At 44.7% G+C, this 17,500-nt stretch overlaps 1 protein-coding gene across 3 annotated transcripts in view; it reads right to left on the bottom strand.

Moving 5' to 3' along the window:
* The window catches only part of LOC143291565 (uncharacterized), a 23,847-nt gene extending 8,233 nt beyond the window's left edge, over positions 1-15,614 (bottom strand). The window contains exons 1-3 of one of the 3 annotated variants that reach the window (XM_076601479.1): positions 15,536-15,614; positions 15,392-15,467; positions 1-1,054 (exon numbers count right to left, since the gene is read on the bottom strand). The exon at positions 1-1,054 is cut by the window's left edge and continues 436 nt beyond it. In XM_076601479.1, coding sequence (XP_076457594.1) covers positions 1-1,053 — 1,053 coding nt within the window. In that variant the 5' untranslated portion in view covers position 1,054; positions 15,392-15,467; positions 15,536-15,614. Of the gene's footprint in view, positions 1,055-15,391 lie in introns of all 3 variants that reach the window. The other 2 variants (XM_076601483.1, XM_076601478.1) reach the window with 2 other exon arrangements.
* Positions 15,615-17,500: the final 1,886 nt, after the last annotated feature.

Here is a 17,500-nt window from a genome sequence, read left to right as displayed (position 1 = left end):
GGTGGCAGCATCCATAACCAGGTCCAGGCTCCCTTCGATCGCCCGTTGTTTCGCCACTTCTGTGCAGCCTTTGCCAGCATAGACGGCAGCAGAAATGAGATTATACAGCGTGCCAATAAAGGGGATCCAGGAGATGATTGACTGAGCTGTTCTTTCCCCTTTGTCTTCACAGCTGCTCCGTTTGAAGGGGCCGTGCATGGCTGACATGTTCATGTGGACCGCCTCGGCGGTGAGGTTTAGATTGCCCAAGACATCATTCAGCAAGGCCTCAGAGACATCCGGATTTCCTAATGTCGCAAAGATGGCAGTGGCAGCAGTGTCGTACACGGTGACAAGAGCTGGGAACCGTTTCAGAATCTGTCTGACAGTCACGACGTATTTCTGACGACATTCAGCTGAGCCCTCACAACGGTCATCTCTTGTGCTTTCCTTGCCAGCTGTGCGAAAAGATGTACGCTCTCTGGTGGACGCTGTGTCCAGTTTGTCAACGAGGCGTGTGGCCAGCACAATGGCAGCAGGGGGGCAGTTGTTCTGCTGAAGAAGGGCGACAGCAGTCAGCACACGCAGGACGACATCTTCTTCATCCAGGCTGGACCAAACCTGCTCTGCAGACGTCAACACTCCTTCTCCACACAGACCACGAACCGAACCCAACCAATCGTCCTTGACGGGCAACAGGTCATCAAAGGCTGCCAGGTCCTCCATCATGCTGGAGGTCTCCACAATCAGTCCAGGGGTCATCTTCTCTTTCTGCTGCTGTAGCCTCTTCTCCATCTCTCTTGTCAAGTCGTCCTCTTCAGTTTGCGTGAGTTGGAGATCAGCATCATCGTTGGCCACGGAGCTTGGCACTGGTGTTATTTCTCCTGAAGGGGTGATCTCATTGGCATCAGATGGAAGAGGCTTCATGCCAGAAGAAGGCGGGTCACCCTTGGCTTTGGTCGCTACGAGGTGAACTCGGTGTGCTGGCGAGGCTTGGACGAGGGTGAAGTCTCCCAACAGCAGGAGAACCAGGATCATCCCCACCCTCCTCCTTGACACCTCCATCCTATGCATTCTGCAACAATCAACGGGTGTCCTCTTTTGCCTTCACGCTTCCTTCTTTTGGAAAGGTTCGGGGGTGGGGGTGGGGGGTGGCAGAATGGTTACGACGCTTATCTGCCAATGCAGTGTTCGTGAGGCCCCGAGTTGGATTCCTGCCCTCGCCCTTTGGCCATAGTTTGACTGGAACATCAAACTGAGCGTCCTGTCATTCGGATGAGACGTTAAACCCAGCTTCCGTGTGCAGCACGCACTTGACGCTCTGGTAAAACAACCATAGCAACAAAAGTGTTTTCCTCTGGCAACATTATGTAGAAGAAATCTACTCTGATGGTTACACAAATGCATATGCGTGCACTCAAGGCCAGACAAGCGCGCTGGGTTGTGCTGCTTAGCAGATGTGGTGTAGCGTATATGCATTTGTCCAAAACAGGTGATGCCTCATTTCGAAACTGAAACTGTTTATGGGTGTGGAATTTGGGGGAGCGAGATAGGAGAGGGTGGCAGGTGGAGGAGGGCAGGGGGTCTTTAGAAAAATGCAAAATTTCCCCTTTCAGCCAAAAATTGAATAGCCTCCTATTTTACCTGAGCATTTATACAATTTTCTATTTGCCCCACTGTAGAAAGCTTTTGTAGTGTTTCTCGAACTTTCTTTGAACCTTTAAGCAGTGTACAGAGCTGAAATTGCAGTCGGGAGTTTTCACCACGAGACGTTGGCAGGTCCACTAACTGCAAAAAGACATCAATAGTTGGCTGACCAGTGCATTATCATCGGTTTTTGTTGCGAGTTCGGTGTTACGTCTGGGTCTTCCTCCTGCTTTAATACAAAACTTGCAAATTATAATGACAATAAGAACAGCAATAATAATGATGAAACAACAACAACATTTTTTTAGGATAGTACGACATCATCTAGGTATACACGTAAATGAAATCTTTTTGATTCTCAGTTGTGAATTTTCTTCTAAACACCACCACCACCTCTACTAGCAACAGCAACAACAATGATAACAAAATAACAATAATGATAATAATAATCATAATCATATTCACAATCATAATAATTATAATAGCAACAATAATTGTAAAAATGATTGCAATTGCAATAGTAATAATAATGATGATGATGATAATAATAATGATAATAATAATAATAATATTAAAAAGAAGAAGCATTAAAGACAAGATATTATTTAAGAATGACACAGGAAAGAATATTTGTGTGCAAAAGGTATCAAAACCGTAAGTCAAGCAGTAAACGAACCAATATTTTCTTTAATTTCAAACAAATAAATGCATATGGAGAGTTGTGATTGCAATAAGATTAACTGTGTTCAACAAAGAATTCACATGCAGTGTATATAATACGAACATGATAAGACCTAAGACTGAACCTTGGGGTATACCACAACTTCTCGAAAGAAAATGAGATTGAGAGACTGCAAAAGACATTTGCTGTTATGTACCAAATGTGATTCAAGATTTGCCTACTTTCTCAAGCACAAACGATATGTAGAATTTTTGCAGCTATGGAGCTGAAACCAGAAGTGGAATGTGGTCTTGAATGCCCTTACTTGGTCAGGCTGTCAGGCTTTCCTTTCACTGTGTGTTCCAGTTTGTCTGTTTGTAGTCTGAAAAGATTCTTGTGCTTTTTCTTCTTTATGTCTGACAACATATATATGTATATAGTTTGCATAAGCACATACACAAGACAAGGAAAATAAGGAACAAAACAGACGAGACTTTAGAAATAAATAGATGTATGGATGAAAGAGGAAAAAGTCCCAACGAACACAGAGAAGAGCACGCAATGAATATAAATAACCAAATGAGAGAGGGAATACCTGTTCCATGAAAGAAAATTTGACAATTGTATATATCATTTAAACGTACGTGCACATTATTAACTTATTCTGCTTAAGTTGTAGTTTGCTCTTGTACATGTTAGACACTGAATTTCTGTACTTGTGAATGGGCAATGAAATATTCTGAGCCAGCTGAGTTATGCACGATAGCTATATACAAAACACGTTGCAGTCTTCTGATTTTTACTTCATGATTAGAGTATCTTTTACCATTCAAACTATTTTATCACATGCTGTTTCCAAGCATGTCAGGTCAGATAGATATATCTGCTACTGGTAACCTGGATCCCAATACTACCTGTCACAGGGTCGAAATGCTGGCGACTAAACCAGCACCCCCACCAGTCCTCTCAGGAGGATGGTGAGGAGGGTGGCTAGACACCCTGGTGGAATTAAATGACCCATCACAGGGCGCCAACTTTGGAGAGCTACCTGCGGCCACCTAGCTAAGGGAGTAAACCCTGACAGAAAATCCGGTGTGGGGCCCCTAAGGCGGTTGGATGGCAAACTTTGTCACTTTCCGGCAGCTCCTGCGGCCGCGTTGGCACCAAAATGTAACAGCCTTGCTGTTCCTTTGGATCTGTCAGCGAGATGGAGAGGGGGGACAAGCTGCATGGGCAACAGCCTGTCTTCCATATTACATTGCCCAGCTATCCATCCACAAACACCTTGCACCTTGCACCTAAAACCTGGAGAGGACACTCCAGCTTCGCTACTAGCACCAGCGTCGGAACAACACGTGAAGCAACAATTACCGGTTATAAGTTAGCGCTCAACTGGCGTAGAGCCGACGCCAGGGATTGCTTCTGACGGTGGGAAGGACCCTCGCGTCCCACTGGACAGCTACCGCCCGCCCAAGCTGGGCAACCCCAGCCAGCTAGGTGCTGTCCCGCCACGACCTGCCTTCTTCTATAGGTGTATGAAGATTAGGAGAATATCCGACAAGCAGGTCATTAATTTCCGCACCAGGCAAAAAGAAAACTTCAAGAAACGGATCAACAATGAAACTGGCCAGTTGGAATGTCTGGACAATGATGCCTGGGCTCTCCCAAGATCTGCAAGACATCAGCGACGCCAGAAAGACGGCCGTCATAAACAGCGAGCTGAAGAGACTAAATGTGGACATTGCCACTCTGCAGGAAACAAGGCTGGCTGACTCAGGAACACTAAAGGAGAGGGACTACACCTTCTTCTGGCAAGGAAAGAGCTCTGATGCCCCAAGAGAGTACGGAGTAGGCTTTGCAGTCAGGAACAGCCTGCTGAACATGATCGAACCAGGCAGTGGTGGTTCAGAACGACTATTGACTCTCCGCCTCAACACCTCCGAAGGCTATGTCACTCTCGTCAGCGCACATGCTCCAACACTGTCCGCCTCTCCAGACGCCAAGGATGAGTTCTACGAAATTCTTGCATCAACCATAAGGAACATCCCCAGGACAGAACAACTTGTTCTCCTGGGCGACTTCAATGCCAGAGTGGGTGCAGACAATGATTCGTGGCCCTCCTGTCTCGGTTCCTTTGGAGTGGGGAAAATGAATGAGAATGGACAGCGACTACTTGAGTTTTGTACCTGCCATGAACTGTGCATCACCAACTCCTTCTTCAGGACGAAGCCCCAACACAAAGTCTCCTGGAGGCACCCGCGCTCAAAACATTGGCATCAACTGGATCTGATCCTAGTAAGACGAACTGCCATCAAAACCTTTCTCCCCACTCGCTCTTACCACAGCGCAGACTGCGACACGGACCACTCTCTGGTATGCTGCAAGATCAGACTGCAACCAAAGAAGTTCCACTGCTCAAAGAAACATGGGAACTCTCGCATTGACGTCAGCAAGATGTCTCAGCCAGACCTTGTAGAACAGTTCGCAGAGGCCTTTGAGAGAGAATTCGATGCATTGCAGCCCAGAGACTCTGCCACAGAAAGACGGGAAAGGCTACGAGACACCACGCACGCCATTGCTATGGCCACCTTTGGGAAGAAAACCGCGAAGTCCCACGACTGATTTGAGGCCAAATCATCAGAGATGACTCCCAGTATTGAGGCCAAGCGCGCTGCACTCACCGAGTACAAACAGTCACCCAGTGAGAAGAACCTGCAAATCCTCGGGGCCGCCAGGAGTAAGGTTCAGTTTAACGCCAGGCGATGTGCAAATGAGTACTGGACAGAGCTCAGCGAAGAGATACGGAATGCTGCTGAAAGAGGCAACATCCGAGGGATGTATGATGGCATCAAGAAGGCACTGGGACCAACACAGAGCAAGACTGCCCCCCTCAAATCCTCCACTGGCGAAGTGATCAACGATCCTAGCCAGCAGATGGAGAGATGGGCAGAACACTACTCCAACCTCTACTCCACAGAAAACATGGTGTCCAACTCAGCCCTCGATGCCATCAAGTGCATGCCGGTCATGGAAGAACTTGACGCAGTGCCAGCTGAGGACGAACTCAGCAAGGCCATTAACAGTCTGACATCAGGCAAGGTACCTGGCAGTGACGGAATCCCCCCAGACCTCATTAAACACTGCAAGACTACTCTTCTGCATCCTCTGCATACAGTCCTCTGTAAGTGCTGGAATGAGGGAGCTGTACCGCAGGACATGAGGGACGCCAAGATTATCACCCTCTACAAAAACAAGGGTGGAAGGAGCGACTGCAACAACTACAGAGGCATCTCACTTCTCAGCATTGTAGGCAAAGTCTACGCTCGGGTCCTCCTAATTCGCCTGCAGAAACTGGCCGAACGCGTTTACCCGGAATCACAGTGCGGTTTCCGAGCAGAGAGATCCACGGTAGACATGATCTTCTCCCTTCGCCAAATCCAGGAGAAGTGCAGAGAGTGTATGTCGCATTCATTGACCTCACCAAGGCCTTTGACCTAGTCAGCAGAGACGGCCTTTTCAGGGCTTTTCGAAAGATCGGCTGCCCCCCTAAACTGCACAGCTTGATTGAGTCCTTCCACTCCAACATGAAAGGGACGGTGCAGTTTAATGGTAACCTCTCCAAGCCCTTCGACGTTCGCAGCGGTGTCAAACAAGGCTGTGTCCTCGCCCCTACCCTATTTGGAATCTTCTTTGCTCTTCTCCTGAGACATGCGTTCAGCACAGCGCAAGAAGGGATCTACCTGCGGACCAGATCAGATGGCAGGCTGTTCAATCTCGCCCGCCTCAGAGCAAAGACAAAAGTCCGCGAAGCCCTCATCAGAGACATGATCTTTGCTGACGATGCCGCAGTTGTGACCCACACCCAGCGGGACTTGCAAAGATTTCGGTCTGACCATCAGTCTCAAGAAGACAAATGTCCTAGGCCAAGACACGCCATCTCCACCAGCCATCACCATTGGTGACTACGAGCTTGAAGCCATCCATCAATTCACTTACCTTGGGTCCACCATCACCGACAACCTCTCCCTTGACACCGAGACCGACAAGAGAATCGGGAAGGCAGCCGCAACGCTAGCCCGCCCCACACAAAGAGTGTGGACAAATCCCAAGCTGATCACGAAGACAAGGATGGCTGTGTATAATGCCTGCGTCCTCAGCACCTTGCTGTATGGCAGTGAGGCGTGGACCACACATGCTCGTCAGGAGAAAAGGCTCAATACCTTCCACCTGAGAAGCCTACGGCGCATACTCGGCATCTCCTGGCAAGATAAGGTGACAAACACCGAAGTCCTGATTCGCGCTGGCCTCCCGACCATGTACACCATGCTGAGACAGCGTCGGCTGCGCTGGCTGGGCCACGTTCGCCGCATGGAAGATGGTCGCATCCCAAAAGACATCCTTTATGGAGAGCTCGCCACGGGGCAGAGAAGCGTCGGCCGCCCACAGCTGAGATACAAAGACGTTTGCAAATGCGACATGAAGGCACTTGAGATCAACACTTAGTCCTGGGAGGACCTTGCAGATGACCGCAACAAATGGAGAAGCACTCTCAAGAATCAGCTACGGATTGGTGAGGACAAACTCAGCTGCTGCAGCAGAAAAGCGAGCTCGCAGAAAAGGGACAACAGCCGACAGACCAGCATCAGCTTACACATGTGATCGCTGCGACAGAGACTGTCTCTCTCGCATCGGTCTCTACAGTCACAGACGACGCTGCTTGGTCCAAGCAGACAGCCCAATTAGACATTAGGTCGGATATACTCTATCCATGGTCAGCCATGACCGAAGGAGGCATACTACTACTATGTTTCCAAGCAAAGGTAAGTGTAGTAACCATTTCATCTGAAAGCTGTATGTTTCACAGACGATTAGTAAGTTATATTTTTAAATTTTGTGGTGCAAGAAAATGTAATATTGAAATATCTATTTGTGTGTGTGTGTGTGTGTGTGTGTGTGTGTGTGTGTCTTCCCTACGATAATCAGCAAGTCAAGAACCGAGTCAGTAATTATATCAGTATGGAAACAAACAAAAAATATCATTATGTTAACTGCATTTTCAGTTTTTTATATATATATTTTTTTTTTTATAAATTGTACATTTTGATGATTATTGATTTCAGAAAAAAAACGTTCTTTCATTTTTCGTGAATGTTGTGCAGCAAGGTTGCCGATGTGAGACTGACACGTTTGAATGAAATACACACTGTCGGAGTACGACAGAAAGCAATGTGTATTTCAAGCGACAGCTGCCATATTCTGGCAAATTATTATCAACTTGTACCTTCATGCACACGCTTCAATGTCCTGAAACTCAAAACAAACAGAACTGAATACAGCTTTTTTTTCCAAGATCAGTTCAACTATTTAACAACAGTGATTGGTGATTAGTTGTGTTGATGCCATAGAAGGCATACCAAAGTATGTGTGTCCGTGACACAGCATTTTACTTTGAACATACTACTGAATAGCACACCGCAAGAAAATATGCTCGATACTACTTTTAACTTTCAAGCAAAAGTTACAGTTCATATTATTTACTGTTCCCATTTCTGTCCACATTTGTCCCAATTGTAGCCGGGTTGGCTACGATCTTCGTTGGGCCAGCTTAGCAGACGACGTTTGTGACTCGCCGAAGGTTACTAAGGAAGTTGTAAATCGGTCACAAGTTATCTCCCTTTACATGGGAACCGTATGATGATTTTCATCAATTTGTTAAATTATAAACACTTCCTTATAGATGAGATTATAGTTTTATGTTATGGGACTTCAGAACAATCATACTTTTCAAATATAATGATATCATTTGACCAGAAAGCCTATAACATTTTTAAACTAATATTTATGTGAATGAGTTTTGGCGCGATCTTCGAAATCCACTCAGTTGAAACATACAAAATACCTTCGTTTTCTGTAACTCGGTATAGTTGCCGTGGAATTTAGATTGTGCATTAAAATGTAAATGATTAAGCCTTCTTCTCGTGTACTGCTTTCCGTGTACACCTAAGTTATAGGCATGCGATGGTACGAAATGTCTGACGGCATTTCGGCGCCACAAAACTATCTCTTCTTCAAGCCATTGGAATTCGTCAGTGCCGATTTGAGCAAAATACGTTTTTACAATACCTACACATTTTTATATCGTGTCTTGCAGATGTTTGCATGTCTGTTATCAATCTGATTAGTATCGTGCATGTATAATTGTGTTGCAGTTGGTTTAAACGAAGTATTTCATTGTCGATCACAAGTGCCAAAAGCACCGCCAAGCGGTGCCGACACGGGAGCTGTCCGCTGAGTTTTCTCTTGAATTTTTACATAAAAAATCTTTACTCTAGAAGCAGATTTTATAGATGATTTTTATATAGTTGGAAATTCAGAATGTTCAGTTACTTAACTGTTGCAATTATATTACATATCGCGACGTATTAATTGTTGTAATGTACAAAAATGATACATGAACTCGTTAAAAGCTCGTTCATTCAGTGACTCTTTTTGTTTACAGTTTTTAACTACATTAATTTTGTAGAAAATGGTTTAGCTTAAGAAAATGCTCGTCTCTTGTAGTTTTGTGTGATATATAATATGTCTATGTTAGTTCCCCGAGCCGAAAGTCAGAAGCCGCTAAAATTGGTCAAACAAACACAAGCTTGGCCCCTCAAGGCTCGCGGAGGGCCGGTTTCGTGAGTTGCTTCGCGGCGCTGGCTTTGCGGTTCGGCGGAACAGAATATAAGGAGTGAGCGAGTGCCAGACAAGGAGAGAACTCTCCTGGTCTGGAAGAATGAAAGAATAAAAGAAGAAAACCAGCGCACTGCCTTCCCGAGTCTACCTTGCCTGGCTGCGGCTCTCTTCTGCAAACACCTTCTACCTGTCTTCACCTTCTCCAACACCACCTTACCACCCCGTCACAACTGGCGCTGCGAGCAGGATTAGGAGAAGACAGAGAGAGAGTGCAGCAGGTACTTCAAGTCCACGCAGAAGTAACGTCGCCCATCAACATGGCCCAATCCGACTTCCTGCCCAAACTCCCGACGTTCTCCGGTGAGGAAAGCGGCAGGGAAGTTGATGACTTCATCTGGGAGGCCCGACTGATCCTCCATCTGCAGCCCCTGGATGACGCGACAGCCTCTCTCTGGCTGATCTCAGCCCTTGCAGGCAGAGCTCGCCAGCAGATTGTCAGGCTGCCGGCGACAGAAGTGGACACGCCAGCCAAAATCCTAACACTACTCGAGGAGAACTGGGGAGAGCAGCGTGACACCACAGACCTTGCCACTGCCTTCTTCACTAGGCAGCAGCAGTCCAAGGAGACGATTGCAGTGTACGCGTCCCATCTTCGGTACCTCTGGACCAAGGTCAACAAGGCTGAAGATGGGATGATGCAGGTGCCAGCGACCATTCTCCGCGACGCCTTCGCCAGAGGTCTTCAGCCAGCTGCACTCAGGCGCGATGTCAGGCGCTTCATCAGAGACCACCCTGACACCACCTTCGAGGCGGCGAAGAAGGAGGCCCAGCGATGGCTGAGGGAGGACAGCGACGCTGACGACAGTCACAACGCCACTGTTGCCTGCCTACAGGCCCAGCTGGCTACATTGACGGCTGAAGTCAACAGTTTGCGACAACAGCAGCAGCAGTTCCCCATGCCAGCACACCGCACACATCCTCCAGGACCAGCACATCATCCTCGCCGCTGTGCTGCTGACCGGGCCCCAGACCCTCCACACTGTGTCTGGTGTCAGCGGTCTGGCCACACTGAAGACCAGTGCCGGCACAAGCAGCGCTATATGAAGAATGCCAGGCGACAGAAAGCTGACCACCAGACTCCAATGGCAGTCAACAACCAGTGTGTTGTCATCAAACACACTGGGCAATCTGGGTCCATGCCAGCTGCTCCAGCTCCAAACCAGCGACGCAGGAGACGCCGACGCAGACGGAAGCGCCACAGCACCACACCTGATCCTGTGATCCCACAGGTGTCACCTTCACCTTTACTCAGCCTCACACAGCTGAGAGGCAGCCAACGACCACCACCTGCTGTCACGCCGACTGACCCATCCCAACGGTCCTGCCATGTCAACAAAGTGTCAGACTCTGACACTGACACTGACACTGACAGTGGGGTGTGGCTGTTCAGTCCCATGCCAGGGCCCAGGACATCAGCACTGCAGGCAGCACCAGAGCCGCCTCCACTACCACCAGCTCCCACCCCTAGGCGATCTCTACACCTGACGACGAAGCCAGTAACATGGTACACATCTGGTGTTCCTTACGTTGGTCAGTGACTTTGCTTAGTTGCTGTCTCACTTGAAATTTGAGGAGACAAGATAGGTTTATAATGGACAATGTGTGGGACTGATTGTTCTCTTGTTTTTGTTTTTGTGTCACTGAGCAGTTGAAATTTTTCAAAGATTGACTTTTTTCCCAAGCAAAGCTGTTGAATGCTCACATTTTTGGTTGATAATTGTATCAAATTGTATTGCTGAAACTGTTCGCTGAACTGCAAATATGTTTTATTGGTGCTAATGAGTTGGTCAAAAAGAAGAGAGAGACAGAGAAAAAAATGACTCAAAGGAAACGTTTGTTAAAAAATGACAACTCCTTTCTAGTCTTCGTTGGGCCCGCGCTTCAGGTACTTCATCTTGAGGAATTTTGTTTCAGGTTCTCTCTAGTCAATACGGATGTGAAGCTGATGAAAAGGAATTATATGTTTATACAACTATTTTCCCACAGTCAGTGTATAACATGCCGATATACATTTCAGACAATTAACATTGTTGGGGCTTATTTTGTTATATTGGGAACACTGTTAATACAACAGCTCCCCTTATAACCTGTACTGGTTTTGGCTTTGGGGGTTTGCATTTTAAATAACGCCCCTCAAGAGCATTTGACTAGAGTCTACCCACTGGATTGCCGTGTGCATTTTAAGTATATACTGAACTTTAAGGGCTACATTTAAAATGATGCCCCTTTAAGAATTCAGTGTGGGCAAACCGTTTTGCCCTGACGTGGGCTATACATTTTGTGAAAATCTTACTCTGAGGGTTCGCGCTCAAAATAACGTTCCTCGAGGGTTACTGATTATTGTTTGAGATTTTAATGGATTTTGCATTTTTCCGATTTTTGGAACTCAGTGTCTTGGGATTTCCACTTAAGATAATGTATTGTGTGTTCGTTGGTTTGAATGGGTGTATTAGTGCATGATTTAGGCCCCCTTTTATGTAGTCATGAAAAGTGCCAGCGAGGACGCTGGTTGTAACAGAGTAGGGGGGGATGTAGCCGGGTTGGCTACGATCTTCGTTGGGCCAGCTTAGCAGACGACGTTTGTGACTCGCCGAAGGTTACTAAGGAAGTTGTAAATCGGTCACAAGTTATCTCCCTTTACATGGGAACCGTATGATGATTTTCATCAATTTGTTAAATTATAAACACTTCCTTATAGATGAGATTATAGTTTTATGTTATGGGACTTCAGAACAATCATACTTTTCAAATATAATGATATCATTTGACCAGAAAGCCTATAACATTTTTAAACTAATATTTATGTGAATGAGTTTTGGCGCGATCTTCGAAATCCACTCAGTTGAAACATACAAAATACCTTCGTTTTCTGTAACTCGGTATAGTTGCCGTGGAATTTAGATTGTGCATTAAAATGTAAATGATTAAGCCTTCTTCTCGTGTACTGCTTTCCGTGTACACCTAAGTTATAGGCATGCGATGGTACGAAATGTCTGACGGCATTTCGGCGCCACAAAACTATCTCTTCTTCAAGCCATTGGAATTCGTCAGTGCCGATTTGAGCAAAATACGTTTTTACAATACCTACACATTTTTATATCGTGTCTTGCAGATGTTTGCATGTCTGTTATCAATCTGATTAGTATCGTGCATGTATAATTGTGTTGCAGTTGGTTTAAACGAAGTATTTCATTGTCGATCACAAGTGCCAAAAGCACCGCCAAGCGGTGCCGACACGGGAGCTGTCCGCTGAGTTTTCTCTTGAATTTTTACATAAAAAATCTTTACTCTAGAAGCAGATTTTATAGATGATTTTTATATAGTTGGAAATTCAGAATGTTCAGTTACTTAACTGTTGCAATTATATTACATATCGCGACGTATTAATTGTTGTAATGTACAAAAATGATACATGAACTCGTTAAAAGCTCGTTCATTCAGTGACTCTTTTTGTTTACAGTTTTTAACTACATTAATTTTGTAGAAAATGGTTTAGCTTAAGAAAATGCTCGTCTCTTGTAGTTTTGTGTGATATATAATATGTCTATGTTAGTTCCCCGAGCCGAAAGTCAGAAGCCGCTAAAATTGGTCAAACAAACACAAGCTTGGCCCCTCAAGGCTCGCGGAGGGCCGGTTTCGTGAGTTGCTTCGCGGCGCTGGCTTTGCGGTTCGGCGGAACAGAATATAAGGAGTGAGCGAGTGCCAGACAAGGAGAGAACTCTCCTGGTCTGGAAGAATGAAAGAATAAAAGAAGAAAACCAGCGCACTGCCTTCCCGAGTCTACCTTGCCTGGCTGCGGCTCTCTTCTGCAAACACCTTCTACCTGTCTTCACCTTCTCCAACACCACCTTACCACCCCGTCACACAATGAATCTGTGTACCATGCCAAATTGTAACCATTTCTGTCCACATTTGTCCCAATGAATCTGTGTACCATGCCAAATTGTAACCATTTCTGTCCACATTTGTCCCAATGAATCTGTGTACCATGCCAAATTGTAACCATTTCTGTCCACATTTGTCCCAATGAATCTGTGTACCATGCCAAATTGTAACCATTTCAGTTACATCTCTTGTATCTGATATTGTTTTTTTTTCTAAATATCTTTCCCTAACATATCTTTCCCGAACATATCTTTCCCTAACATATCTTTCCCGAACATATCTTTCCCTAACATATCTTTCCCGAACATATCTTTCCCGAACATATCTTTCCCTAACATATCTTTTCCGAACATATCTTTCCCGAACATATCTTTCCCTAACATATCTTTTCCGAACATATCTTTCCCGAACATATCTTTCCCTAACATATCTTTCCCGAACATACCTTTGCTTTTAGTTTCTCAGACCACTTGTGACAAAAATTAGAAAGTATATCATCCAATGTCAAAACATCATAGTAATAAAAAATAATAAAATAATAAAATAACAGAAAATCAGTTTGCTGGTTCTGGATATGCAATTCCTGCTTTGAAAATTGAAAAGTCATATCATATTGGAAAGGGCTTCTCAATTTTTACAGCTGAATTAATTGCCGTCCTTATGGCATTAACATATCTAATTGATCTGCCCCTAAACTTGATTAATGTTTTATTTTGTGTCGATTCAAAATCAGTTCTGTAGTCTATCAAATCAGGTTGTACGAACATTAATTATAACATCTTTTTTTGAAATAAGATTTTTGATTCACTGTATTCAAATGAGAGGAACTAATATTGGAATGTGCTGGATTCCCTCACACTGTGGGCTTTTCTCTAATGAACGTGCAGATCATCTTGCAAAGCTTGGAGCTAAAAACGCTTTAAATGCAATTGAACTCCCTCATTGTGTATCATCATCTGAAATGTGTAATATTGTTGAAAGAAATATGCACAATTCCTTTTTGTTTTTAACACTTCTGCCTTATTAAATGCTAAAAGAACTGACAGGGCTGTTAAGAGGATGGCATTTAGGTATATCTAAATGCCCCATACACAAAATATTGTGAAAATATTGAATGCATTTGCAAGGGACGTTTAACGGTAGAGCACGTTTTAACCCGCTGTTTAGTAATGAAACCTTTTTTGCCTCCAGAAATTACGGAACACGTGTTACCAGTTAACATTTTTTGGAAAAAGTTATATATTTCAAACTGTTCTTTATTAAAGTTAGCTAGCTATGTGCTAAATAGTCCAGTTGGTTATTTATTGTAGGTCCCCACATGAAATCTTTTCAAATAATAATCTACAGAAGTAGTGCATACAAAAATTATTTGATTATTGATATACATATATATATCTTTTTGGGGGGGTCCTAATCCCGCTTCCCCCGTCCCGCCTCTCACACATACCCTTCCAATATTATGTTTTTTCTTTCTCCAATCACTGACAGTCACCCTCTCCATTTTAGATATTGTACTCTATCTTTTCCACATTCTGTTCTCTCTGTCTGTCTGTCTATCTGTCTGTCTGTCTGTCTGTCTCTTCCTTTCTTAGTCCCCTCCCCCTTGCCCCCACCCCCACGCTCCCGCCCCTCCACCTCAACCGCCCCCCTTTTCATTCGAATATACAGAAATGTCGATTTCTAATTACTGAATAATAACAATCATCATGATGATAGAAATGATAATAATCCAAATGATAATAATAATAATATCATTTATTTTTAGTCTAATATCATCATCTTAGATGAACAGACTATAAATAAATAAACGAACGAACATCATAGTAATTCCGTGGTTTCTTTCAATGCTCCAATTGTATCATGTATATTTTGACTCGTTGATATATTTAGTTCTTCCCGTTGAAAATACTTCCTGATTGCTGTGAAGCAAAAACATTACATTTCTTTTATATTTTCTGCTGAATCTATTTTGGGTAAGTTCACTTCCATTGTTCATGAAGAAGAATGAAACACAGTAATCCCCCTTGTGAATCCAGTTTCTGTAAAATAAGCCTAAGATATTTATTGACCTGTGTATTACGTCACTTCAGTTTCAGTATCTAGAAGATCAACAGCAAACTGAGAGGAAAGATTTCTCTTTGTTTAGTTCGCCTAAAAACTGAAAATAGATAAATAAATAAATAAACCACAAAAAATACCTTGCCAATGCTGCCCACTCTATCACTATCACCAGTCTGCAGTAAAACAAAATGAACATAAATTGTTTTCGCTCTCTATCAACCAGCGTTAACGTTTGCATCAGCACAAGAAGAAGAAGAAGAACAACAACAACAACAGCAATATTCGTTACTCCGTGTCAGTTTTTGCCCGGCAACAACAACAACAACAACACACACACACACACGCACGCACACACACACACACACACACACGCCTACTCGTGACAACAGCAGTCCAGAGGAGAAAGTCACGTGATCGTCCTACCTTGCTGCTTCCCAGGGACCTCTCAGCGGATCTCAGTCTGCCCGGGATCTCAACGTGCCGTGGATCTCAGTCTGCCCGGGATCTCAACGTGCCGTGGATCTCAGTCTGCCGTGGATCTCAACGTGCCGTGGATCTCAGTCTGCCGTGGATCTCAACGTGCCGTGGGTGTAAAGGAGCAGTCTGACGGGAATTTTGAGAGCAATGTGCCTGGCCCTGGTCTCCGGGGCCTCCTTTTAAAGGACTCCCGTCAGGAGGAAAGTGGGCGGTCACATACGGATAGCTCATCCGTGTCCCTGTCGACACTTTCTGGGAAACAATGCCAGCCTGTTCTTTGTGTGGGTGTGTGGGAAAAACCAAAACCAAAAATGTTATTAAAAAGAACAACAACAACAATAACAACAAAAAACACCTTCTCGACTTTCTTAAGTATTGCGGGGGTGGGACAACAAGGAGTCACACACACACACACACACACACACACACACACACACAGTAACTGAAAGGGTCATGTCAGTAAATGCACCGACAGCCATACGACAAAACTGTACCCGGATTAGAGTCTATCCTGTTTAACGTGCCAGTTTGACCAGGTAAAACTAATTCCATGAAGTTTTTCACACACACACACACACACACACACACACGACAGAGAGAGAGAAGAGAGGGAGAGCTTTAAAGGTTTTTTTTTCGTACTCTGCCTTAGAAAATACTTTTACTTGATTTTCTTCTTCTTCTTGTTTAAATACTTTATCAATTGATTAATGAATTAATGAATTCATTTATCTATTCATTGATTGATTCATTCTTTTATTTATTTATCTATTATGTTGTTGTTGCTTACTTTACAAAGTACGCACTGAGACAGTGAGAACCGTCATGTCCTGATGCAAACAGTCACGTTGTTTGGTTATCTGCTCAGCCTGGTTTTCTCTGGTCTGCTGTCGTGTCGTGTCCTGGTGCCTTGTAATGTAGTGTAGTGTAGTGTAGTGTAGTGTAGTGCAGTGCAGTGTAGTGTAGTGTAGTGTAGTGTAGTGCAGAGTAGTGTAGTGTAGTGTAGAGTAGTGTAGTGTAGTGCAGATTAGGGTAGTGTAGTGTAGTGTAGTGTAGTGTAGTGTAGTGTAGTGCAGAGTAGGGTAGTGTAGTGTAGTGTAGAGTAGAGTAGTGTAGTGTAGTGTAGTGTAGTGTAGTGTAGTGCAGAGTAGTGTAGTGTAGTGTCGGCATAAAGTGGCAAGAGAAGATCCCTGACACAGAGGTGCTCACTCGTGCAAACTTGCCCAGCATCTACACCATCTTGATGCAGGCCCAGCTGCGCTGGGCAGGCCATGTAGTTCGCATGCCAGACCACCGGCTCCCCAAGAAACTGCTGTACGGCGAACTCCAACATGGCATGCGTTCCCATGGAGGCCAAAAGAAGCGCTTCAAAGACACTCTGAAAGCTTCTCTGAAGGCCTTCAACATCAGCCACGACACATGGGAGCTGAATGCAATGGACAGACCAAAGTGGCGTTCAGCTGTCCACAAAGGCGCCAAATCCTGTGAGGCCAACAGAATCGCTGCAGCAGAGCAACGCAGACAGGCCAGGAAAAGCAGTGCCAGCAAGTCCCCGACAGCCGCCATCATCCCCTGTCCACACTGTGTCAGAACCTTCCGGGCGCAGATTGGCCTGACCAGTCATCTGCGCACCCACAGAGCCCAACCCATCCACCCCCAGGATGACTAGATGGTCCTCGTCGATCCCGACGGACGAACCACAGTGTAGTGTAGAGTAGTATACTGTACTGTACTGTTCTGCACTGTACATTGTGCCGTATTATAGTGTATTGCGTTGTGAAGTTAATAAATTATGATATAGTGTCGTATTGTACTGTACAGTACTGTGGTGTATTGCGTTGTGAAGTATTATGATATGGTGTTGTATTGCACTGTACAGTACTGTCGTGTATTGCGTTGTGAAGTATTATGATATGGTGTTGTATTGTACTGTACAGTACTGCATTTTCTTTTTGTAACGTGTTGCATTTCATTATTTTTTCTATACTGTACTGTGTCGTGTTGTATTGTATTGTATCGTATCGTATGGTATCGGCATTGTATTGTATTGTATTACAT

The sequence above is a fragment of the Babylonia areolata genome, chromosome 17 (assembly GCF_041734735.1).
Source record: "Babylonia areolata isolate BAREFJ2019XMU chromosome 17, ASM4173473v1, whole genome shotgun sequence".
Lineage (NCBI taxonomy): Eukaryota > Metazoa > Mollusca > Gastropoda > Neogastropoda > Buccinidae > Babylonia > Babylonia areolata.
This window is presented reverse-complemented; position numbering and strand designations above follow the sequence as displayed.